This window comes from Balaenoptera musculus, chromosome 16, assembly GCF_009873245.2.
Source record: "Balaenoptera musculus isolate JJ_BM4_2016_0621 chromosome 16, mBalMus1.pri.v3, whole genome shotgun sequence".
NCBI classification, from domain to species: domain Eukaryota; kingdom Metazoa; phylum Chordata; class Mammalia; order Artiodactyla; family Balaenopteridae; genus Balaenoptera; species Balaenoptera musculus.
The window spans coordinates 77,774,283-77,784,586 of record NC_045800.1 but is presented as its reverse complement, the minus strand read 5'-3'; the positions used below and the strand labels follow the sequence as shown (position 1 = coordinate 77,784,586).

At 46.3% G+C, this 10,304-nt stretch overlaps 1 protein-coding gene across 1 annotated transcript; it reads right to left on the bottom strand.

Annotated features, from left to right (window-relative positions):
• Positions 1–1,887: 1,887 nt before the first annotated feature.
• ZP4 (zona pellucida glycoprotein 4) lies at positions 1,888–9,586 on the bottom strand. Its single transcript, XM_036829412.1, has 12 exons — positions 9,409–9,586; positions 9,006–9,127; positions 8,824–8,926; positions 7,325–7,477; positions 6,372–6,559; positions 5,735–5,832; positions 4,294–4,424; positions 3,922–4,111; positions 3,698–3,845; positions 3,312–3,387; positions 2,219–2,323; positions 1,888–1,991 (listed from the first exon to the last, which is right to left on the bottom strand). Exons 1-12 carry the CDS (start codon positions 9,584–9,586, stop codon positions 1,888–1,890), a joined length of 1,596 nt encoding a protein of 531 aa, XP_036685307.1.
• Positions 9,587–10,304: the final 718 nt, after the last annotated feature.

Here is a 10,304-nt window from a genome sequence, read left to right as displayed (position 1 = left end):
AAAACTATACCAATAAAAATTATATAAAAAAGAGTGATGACAGAGGGGAGAGGAGACAGCTGTGGGCCCCCACAGGCTGGACTAGGCATAAGCTAAGGAGGAGGAGCCAACACTAGACTATAGCACAAACTGTAGACTGTTTACCTCCCCAAAACAGATGCCTATCCTTACGGGATTTAGAGCAACTAAAACTCTTTACAAAGCTAGTATGAGTGTTAAGTGTTTCTAATATCTTTGGAAAATGTTTTAACTTCATAAGCAACTGCCAAACCATACACTTTGTGCAGTTCTACTCCTTGATATCCAAGATAAGATATCTTCACAAAGAAGTTTAAGGACTGTTTGGCTTAGTTATCTATTGTGCCTTAAATAAAAAAGTCACCCCAAACTGTGGTGGCTTAAAACAATCATTTCTCACAGTTGTGGTGGAGCAGGTATTTGGAAGTGGCTCAACTGGGTGGTTCTGGTGCAGTCTTTCATGAGGTTTTGGTTAGACGTGGACTAGGGCTGGAGGATCAGCTTCCAAGGAGGCTCATTCACATGGCTCTCGGCTGGGGGGCCTCAGTCCTTCTCCACAGGGCTGCTTCAGCATCCTTACTGCGGCATAACAGCTAGCTTCTCCAGAGCAAATGATCCAAGGCAGAAGCTGTGCTGTCTTTTATAACCTAGTGCCAGTAACACCATCATGTTCACCATGTTCTATTGTCACACAGCCATTTTGATTCCAAGTAGGAGATCGCACAAGGTTGTTGTATACAGGAAGGAGCTTTTTTACTAATCACCCCAAGCTAGAAACAACTTTACACCTCAAAGTGACCTGGAAGTTGCTCCATGAAGATGAATGGTCTTAATCTTATTTAACCAGGCATACTTTCATAGTTTCCCCCCTGGGGAGAGAGGAGATCCACAGAGGTTGGCTAACAGTGTTAGTTACCAGAGTTCTTTGAGTAGGACATTCACCTTGAGAAGTCAGGATAATTCATTCTTCTCCTGTTTTTTCTACTAATCTTAAGAGCTACTACAGTATGAAGTTACTTGATGGTTCTGGGGCAAAACAAAGCCTCTTCTGATCAAGCTACTCCCAGTTGGTCAATTCATGATCAGATACTTTTTTAGGCATTAGTTTTCCAAGTGTAATGCTTGGAAGAGAAAGATCAGGATCACCTGAGGCATGGTGATAAATGCAAGTTCATAAGCCTCAGACCAGACTTACTTAATCAAAGTCGGGGGGTGGGGGCAGTAACTGTTTCCATCAGCCCTCCTTTGATCCTGATGCACACGAAAGTTGGAGAACCAATGGTCTAGAACAGCAGTCCCCAACCTTTTTGGCACCAGGGACTGGTTTTGTGGAAGACAATTTTTCCACGGACGGGGGTGGTGGAGGGGTGGTTCAGACGGTAACGCCAGCGATAGGGAGCGATGGGGAGCGGCAGATGAAGCTTCGCTCGCTTGCCCACTGCTCACCTCCTGCTGTGAGGCCCGGTTCCTAACAGGCCGAGGACTGGTACGGGTCCATGGCCCAGGGGTTGCGGACCCCTGAGCTAGAAGATTCGTGACTAGCTCTAGACTAGTTCTACCTAAGTTTGATCGACTTTGTGGAAGAGTTTTGTTCTACACCCTCATAAACTTGTAAAAGGTCTGCTAAGCCTGAGATACTAAGTTCTTGTAGATTCTGTTCGAGTTGTCAACCAACTATGAAATTCTACTGAAATGTTCTCTTCAGAAGATAGGAGGGCTGCAGAAGAAAAAATTACCCCAAGCTGGAAAGAGGTGACGCTAACAGTAGATGAGCTACTGTAAAGAAATTACTTTTTACCTTTCAAATGAGAAGCTGAGCACAGGCTAGCAGTGCAATCTGGTTTTATTAACACATTTGGTCTGAGTAACTCATCTCCGTTTCCTGATGGCCAGGTAGGACACTAACAAGGCTCCAATGATTAAGGTTCCAGAAAGGCCAGCCACCCACAGAGCTTGGGAGTCTACAGGAGACCCTGGAGGATGGAAAGGTAGATTAATGCATGCTGAAAATCAAGAGATTCTACATCCTAATAAAGACTGCCAGTCTTGAGCTACAGGAAAAAAAGCTAGACAATTCCTTTTGAGGTTCACATTGGCCAAATCAGTAAGGGAAGCAGGGGTGAGCAAGTAGCTTTGGTTTGACCAATGGTTCAGATACGGGACCTCCTGGAGGTCTCCTTCCACTCACTTGAGTATTTACGGAGCTTTTCTGAAGAGTCCGGAGTGGCTTGGAGTAAAATCATGGGGCCCTGGCTAGAAATGCTAGCAGTGCTGTTCTGAAAATGGATGTCAGAGCTTCTTCTTCCTGTTGGAGAGATGAGTTAGGGATTTGTTAGTACATGTGGTGTGAGCGGTTAAGGAGTCTAAAATAGTGCCAGGTCCCTTAGTATGGATAGCTCTGTTCCATGGGCCTCAAGAAAAACCTCAATGTGTTCGATACAAAGTCTCAGACTTGTTCATTTGTATTAACACTTTCGGAGAAATGATGACTTTGGACTATCCCCAAACTGTCATTCTTCTTACGTAGAGATGCTTAAACAGTTGTATCTTAGTACTGAGACCCTATGATATAAAGGTACCTGGTAAGACACTAATAGCAGAGCTCTGTTTGAATCCTATTTCTACTGCCAGTTGTAGATCTTTGAACTTTCAAAGTTTTAGTTTTTATAGACATATATGTATACAAGTGTATGTGCCATTGCAGTTGGATGTTCAATATTTAATCTATTAGATGATAGTTATGAAAAATACTATGAGGTGTTTTTTTTGCCATGAGGGACTTAAAGCTTCAGGGGTCATGAATCCCCATTAATTCAGGAGCCAGGTAAGATCTGGGGGATCAGGTGGAGTACACAGCTGTATGAGCATTGGGCCTGATCATTCGAGCACATAACTCTAAGTCTGCAATCCTATTCCTCCTGTAAGCCTTCAGGCCTTGTTGCCAGACCTGCCTTCAAGCAAGTATAGAGGTCTACATTTATATCTGGATAGACCAGAAATGTCTTATTAGATTATAGGCTGTGAACCCATTTGACTCCTGGCTAAGTCAAAATTTATATGGAGAAAAGCTAAAGCTGAGAGTTTTCAGGATTTACAGCTTATATTTAGAAGGCCTGGAATTCTAGGAAACTAGTTGTATTTCTGTTCTACTGCATCATGAAAGTATTTAAGGAAGCCTCGTTAATAAGATGAATCTTCGGTTTGACTCATTTGCCACAGGCTAAAGAAGGTTTGCTCTGGGACGCCAAATACACTGAAATCTGTCCTCTGGTGTAGACAGCTTGGAAACTTACGTCTGGCAGGACAGGTTGTCACACAGGATGGTGTCCCAGCAGGCTGGCAGACCGATGCACTGCAGTGCAGATACACCTGGGAGCCAACAGAATTGGGATCACGGTATAACACATCATGATAAGTCTTCAAACCTGCTTTATCTCCCCCAGGAAGAAATCAAGAAGTTTCAGAAAATCCTGAAAAACCAAGCTGACATCACAGAATCACTAAAATACTCGATTCTAGTTGATATGTCACACATGCCATTGGCATCCCTTGATTGCTCCAAAGCAGTACCAACAACCAATGTTTAAGGGCCACTTCGGCTGAAGAGGGGTACAGTGTGAGAACACTTGAGCTGGGGGGTTTAGAGCCCTGCTGAAGACCACAGAAGGTGGCATCGTACCGGTCCCTTGAGTGCCTGCTTTGCCGCTGAGTCCACGAAACTGAAGGTGGAAATGCTGAAGCGCTGGTGGTGAGAAGGAAACGCCAGGTCCAAGGCTCTCCGGACGGGGATCAGTTTGGTCTGATAGTTGTCTCCAGTGTAGGGGCATCTAAGCAAGGATATCCAGCAGTCAAGATGGGCTTCGTGGAGGGTGTTTAACAGAGGTGCAGGAAAAAGCCACTTACCCATTTACCAGCATGGGCCACTGGGGCTGGAGCAGGGCGTTTGTGCTGGGGGTGGCCCAACACTGGTGTAGGCGCAGCTCTAGACTGGGGTCTGTTCTGTGTTGGATGGAGACTTCCACGTAGATGGGATCCCGAAGCAATTTCACCACTGGGTAGTCACTAGCAGTGTAGTAGGAGCTATAGTGTTTGTCTGCAAGAGGCCAAAACAAGTTGAAGCAGTAAAGAGCTTGGAACCTCTAGGTGGCTTGAGATAGACCATCACCCACATAAACACCTCTGGTAAGTATCTTGTTACCAACGTAGGGTCTTGATGCCCAGAGAAGTGACAAGACTTGGACTAGAGGCCAGATACTCCACAAAAGAGGGTCTTACCTTTGGCAATCTGAAGTTCCAGAGTGAGGTGTCCAGGCTGGGTCTCAGGAAGGGGTGGTGGGAGAGTAAAAACCTGGACATTAACCGGAAGAGCACTGCTGCTTGCAGAGTAGCTACAACTGATTTGAAGCCTGCAGAAAAATAAGATTTTAGCTACTATCTTGGGGGGGTGGACCATGCCACCTCTTTAAGGTTTGAGGAACTATTAAGTGCTAGGTGTTGGAACAAGTTTATAAATGTGTTGTGTGATTCTGGCCTTGTGAGAGCTATCATTGGGGAGACTGATATGTAAACAAGATCAGTGTTTGAGAGTTTGATATAAAAACCATACAAGAAATAGATATGGTCAACAGATGAATGGATAAACATGTGGTAGATACAATGGAACACTACTCAGCCATAAAAAAGAATGAAATGATGCCATTTGCAGCAACATGGATGGACCCACAGATGGTCATACTAAGTGAAATCAAACACAAAGACAAATATCATATGATATCACTTACATGTGGAATCTAAAATAGGACACAAATGAACTTATCTATGAAACAGAAACAGACTCACAGACTTGTGGTTGCCAAGGGGAAGGGGAAGGGGAAGGGGAAGGGAAAGTGGGGGAGGGATGGATTGGGAGTTTGGGATTAGCAGATGCTAACTATTACATAGACTGGATAAATAAGGTCCTACTGTACAGCACACGGAACTATATTCAATATCCTGTAACAAACCATAATGGAAAATATGAAAAATATATATAACCGAATCACTTTGCTGTACAGCAGAAATTAAAACATTGTAAATCAACTATACTTCAATTAAGAAACAGATATGGTACTATGAGAAAAACGTACCTTCTGAGGAGGGGGTAGTCAGGGAAGATGTTGCAGGGGATTTAATAAAAGTAACTGAGAGATAGATGAGAGAAAAGTACGGAGGCAAGAAGTTTGAGGGCCACTGAATACTCCAGAAGCACAATCTGGGGTTAGGGAATAGTGAGGGAAGGATTGAGAAAGATTAGGCTGGAGAAGTAGTAGCAGTTTCATGCAGGGCCCTGCAAGTTATGCTCACGATGTTAAGCTTAAGCTCTAGGAAGACAAAGAGAAAGCTTTAAGTATGCTAGCTAAGGTTTTAAAGGGATTCATTTTGCTACAGTTTAAACAGTGGAGGTAGAAGGAAGAGACCAGAGTGAGAAACAAAAGACCCGGTGAAATGAATTCGAAGTCAGGTAAGTTTAAGGCTTAGGATCAAGTTGGTGGCAGTAATGCAGGGCTATTGGATCAAATAATGGTGAGTGAGTTTGGACAACCAAGGCAGTTGAGATTCTCCTGTCATGAGGAGATGGTCATTTCTGGATTCATGTTTACTCTAAAACTCTTGCTTTATGCGAGAAGGGAAGTCAGGCATTCTGGTCAAGCAAGCTCAGGTTAACTAAGACCCTAACCTGAAGATACTGTCTCGGGTGATAGAACCACGGCTCCAAGTTCTCACATCCCGAGTTGCAACCAGCTCGTTTTCATATACTGCCTGGTTTCCAGTGATCTGCAAGGGCAGGTAAAGAAGTCTTGTCACTCCTGCAAGCCAGATGCTGCTTCACTCATCATTTGCTTTGGTTCAGTGCTCAGCAAGGCTGCCCTATTACAGGCTGCATTTTTCACAACATGAGTGGGGGCAAGAGCAGGTGGCACTGACTGGCTGGCAAGTTATCACTTCACCTTACTTTCAGGACAAAAGGCAGGAAGAGGCTTAGGAGTACTCAGATGAGGCAGCCAGAAATACCACCCATCTCAGCTGACCTCCCTGCTCGTTTCCCAGGGCAGTGCAGTGGGAAGAACCTGTTATTTGTTCTTCTACAGTGTGGTAAGCGGTGCTAGCCCCTCGCTGGAGTGCAGGTGGGATGACTTAGCCGAGTGCCCTGGGGAGGCTTCGGCTTTCTCAGTGATGAAGCCCTCTCTGTCCTAGAGACCATCCTACGCACCAAGCAGTAGTCACGGCTAAGCTATTCCAGTTCTCCCCCCATCACTAGGGCATTCCTACCCAACTTTAAGTCAGGAACAGAGCCCAAGGTCAGCTCTTCTCACCCATTTTGTAGTACCACAGGCAGTAAACGGAAACCGGAACAGGACAAAGGTGTGTGTTGCCGTCGCAGGTTTACATTCACTGTCATTCCTGAAGGCCAAGTGCACAGAATTCAGCAGCAGTGGGGGTGAGGTCACATTCCGAGACACAGCGATGAAGAAGTGGCCGTCCTGGGTACAGCGTGCGGTCACTGAAACACCAGAGCAACTGTGCTGAAAGGTAGGTCATCTCGCTTGTTACTGAGCCAGCCAGACAAGAGTCTATTTATTTAGTTTAGTTCTTTTAAATTCCCCGCCCTCCTCTCCCCCCACTCCTAGAAAAGCTGCATTCCCAGCTAGTGACCTTGATGCAGGTTCAGCCATCCAGAGCTTCATCAAGGCTCTGCATGGTCACTTGGGTTTGAATCTTGCCTCCACCACTTACTGTGTGGCCTCAAGGAGAGTATTTAACCTCCTTGCATCAACCTCATCTGTAGAATGGGGACAGCCGTACCTGCTTTGTTTTACTGATCAGCTAGAATTCAGAGCATATAACTGAGTGTGGCATCTAGGTGTTTAATGAGGGTCTTTTTTTCATGGGAAAAACTTGGAGCACGGTTTGGGACAAATAATCATCTTTTGAAATAAAGCTCTCTGGACAATCAGCCACCAGTGGCTATTTCTTGGGAATTGGTTAAGTTTCTGTCAATTAGCATCTTGCACACAGACTTAGCTTCTTGAGTTCATTGAGCGTTACTTGCTTTACATTGGATTCTAGGAGAATAGACAATGGAAGACTGTAGAAAGCTCTGTCACTTAGTCAAGTGTTCTAGGAGGTGTTGCTTATACATCAACCTTTGGTCATCTTTAGTATTTGCCTTCTGGATGGGGGTGGGGGAGATAACCCTCCTCTGGGTTTAGTTAATGGTAATTGCAGGCACTTTTCTTCAGCTGATTTCAAAGACACAGCGACTCACCTGTGTTTCCGTAGTAACAGGAATTGACCTCTTCAGAATCATAGCAGCAGCCTAGCTGCTTGCAGTCTCCTTGAGTGATGGGTGAAGGAGCACATGGCAGTCTGTCCCACACTGGGACAGAGTCGCAGAGGCCACCATTTGGGATGTCTAGGGCTAGATTTTGCAGAGAAGAGCAACATTAAGTAACAAAGTTTGGTCTTTAAGAAGAGACCATTTCATTACAAAGCATTAACATTCAATTCCCATAGATATCTACATGATTGAAAGGGATATATACATACTAGAGATTATATCTGAGTTAGAAAGTTAACTATTAGATCACCTTATAGGAGTCCCCTGAAAGGAGTCCTCTTTGGAAGAAATACCAGTAAGATTGGAAGAAGCAGTGAGACTCAACTTTTTTATTCAAGTAAAGAATTCTTATGGTTCTGATGAACCTAGGGGCAGGACAAGAATAAAGATGTAGACGTAGACAATGGACTTGAGGACATGGAGGGGGAAGGGTAAGCTGGGATGAAGTGAGAGAGTGGCATGGACATATATACACTACCAAATGTAAAATAGATAGCTAGTGGGAAGCAGCCGCATAGCACAGGGAGATCAGCTCGGTGCTCTGTGACCACCTAAAGGGGTGGGATAGGGAGGGTGGGAGGAAGACGCGAGAGGGAGGAGATATGGGAATATATGTATACGTATAGCTGATTCACTTTGTTATACAGCAGAAACTAACACACCATTGTAAAGCAATTATACTCCAATAAAGACGTTAAAAATAAAGAATTCTTAATTCTGTTCTTTAAAAGGCACTTCTCAATCTTAGTGTACTCTAAATTACCGTCATTTTGAAATGCAGTTCTGATTCAGTAGGTGGGGAGTGAGGCCTATGATCCTATATTTTATCAGTATTACCCCAGTGGCTATAGCCTAACAAGGCAGGTGTGAAGAATTACAAATTCGACTCTTATGACTGAGGTAGGGCTCACAGGTGGCAAGGCAAGATTTGCTGGAGTTGAGTTGGTGTCATACTTCCTATTAATTACCCAGTTAAGTAATCGAGTAGCGCCCCTAGCTGAAGGGGCTGAGCCCTACTCTCAGCGCAGTCTGCTTCTTGAAGGCATTTGCCGAGTCTCCTTGATAACTTCAGCTTCCTTCCCTACCCTTCAAGGCGGGGGGAGCTCTGGTCCTGGGACTCTTGGTTGAATCCCAGCTCTACCACCTACCAGTGAGGGGCACTTGGTAAGCTCCCGGCTGGGGGCCAGCAATAGGGCTCACAGCGCTGGGCTGGGATTATAGGTGACACATGCAGCACTACCCACAGTGCCTGGGCCCCAAGTCATCGCTCAGGTGGTGGTTATCCTAAGGTCTCCCGAGGAGGGGAGAGTTAGAAGATAGTCCTCCATGGGTGCCTGGGGTCACTGCACACAGCAGGTAGAAGATGCCTGAGGGCATCTTCCAGGCAGCTCCATACCACCCAGAACCTGGAAGTTTCCAGCCCTTACCTGGGAGATCCATGGGACACTTGAACAGCTTTGTCTCTGTAACCGTCCTGCGTCCACCTGCATCTGCTCCTTCAACTCCAACCGGCATGATGTAGTGGGAGTCCTGGAGAGACAGGCCCCGGGAGTCAGCCCGGATGGTGGCACAGGTGTCTCAGCGTTCCTGAGGACTGGGTCGTACTCACCCACTCAGTGACATAGCAGCCGCTGTAGGACACGTCCACCAGCAGGGAGCTGCCAGGGCCCTCGCTCACCCAGGTGCCACACTCAGAGTCATTCTGCAGCCTGTGCGGCAGCCCGCGATCATCTGGGGGCGGGGAAGGGGGGAAAGCACAGATGGTCGGTCACCACCGTCACCAGTGCTGGGAAAGGACTGCCAGCTTTGCCTTAGACCCCAGGGACAGCTGCCAAGAAAAGAGGAACAAAAGGGGAATCAGATTCAGAAGCAAAGCTACATTTTAAAAGATTCGCTCTATAGAGAGAAGCGGCAGAGTTTAGCACAGGGGGGAAGCATTAGGACAGGAAGCAGAGGGCAGTTGTAGGCAGTAGAGGAGACACGCCATTGCCTGGCTCAGCCTTCAAACCTACCCCAAGCGACCAGTGCAGGAGGGGTTGCTGTCTCCTGGCTGAGAAGGTTAATGGTGAACTGAAAGCTCCTTAGCCCGCAGCGGAGTCCACCGGGATGACCTGGTGCCTCGGGCTCACGCTGGCCACTCAGGGCAACAGACAGTGGAAACCAGAGCCAGAGGGATCGCAGCAGCCACATAGCAGCGTCGCCGGGAGCCTGACTGACCGCGCTTCCGGTCCTGCACTTCCTCTCCCGAGAGCCCGCGCTCCCCATGCCCTTTATATACAGAGAGAAAGCTGGTTTCAGGTGCACGTCTATGTAGCACGCAGGTGGGACCCCTTTGGAAAGGGTGATTCCTCCAGCTTCATTCACTTTAGGCCACAGTCTGCAGCTGCAGCACTTTAAACATCGAAATCAGGTGGTCTTCAGAGACCAGGAACAATGTGGTGCCTTTTAGCTAAGAGAGGCTTTCTCCCGGTTGCTCAGTGTAGCACTTATTTTACTAGCTTACTGACCTTCCTTTAGAAGCTTGCATATTTGGGTGTAAATCCTAGCTCTGCCACTTATGAGCTGTATGAACTGGGTAAGTTACTACCTCTCAGAATCTCAGTATTCTCATCTGTAAATTGGGAATATCTCCTGGCAGGTGTGTTCTTTTGATTGTATTTAGCCTAATATTTATGATAGGAACAATTTTCCCAAGTTGACTAAGAATCTTTGTCAGAGCACTGGGAACGTGTAACCAGATATCCATAATTCTCTTCAACTGATAAAAGCGAACAAATAAGCCTGTGTCTTCCCCGGGGAAATTGCACAACTCATTTAACCTTGTGGTGACAAACAACACTGAGGAAATGCTGGACTCTGCCCTCAGGGATGGGATGTGGTGTGGCTTTCCAACATCTCTGTCTGGTTT

Excerpts from the sequence above, each read along its gene's own strand:
- ZP4 (XM_036829412.1), bottom strand. The coding sequence starts at position 9,586 with ATGTGGCTGCTGCGATCCCTCTGGCTCTGGTTTCCACTGTCTGTTGCC. Across the intron at positions 8,927-9,005 it reads GCTGCTATGTCACTGAGTGG|GACTCCCACTACATCATGCC; the intron begins GTGAGTACGACC and ends CTGTCTCTCCAG. Across the intron at positions 6,560-7,324 it reads CTGTTACTACGGAAACACAG|TGACCGCACGCTGTACCCAG; the intron begins GTGAGTCGCTGT and ends CTGGTGTTTCAG.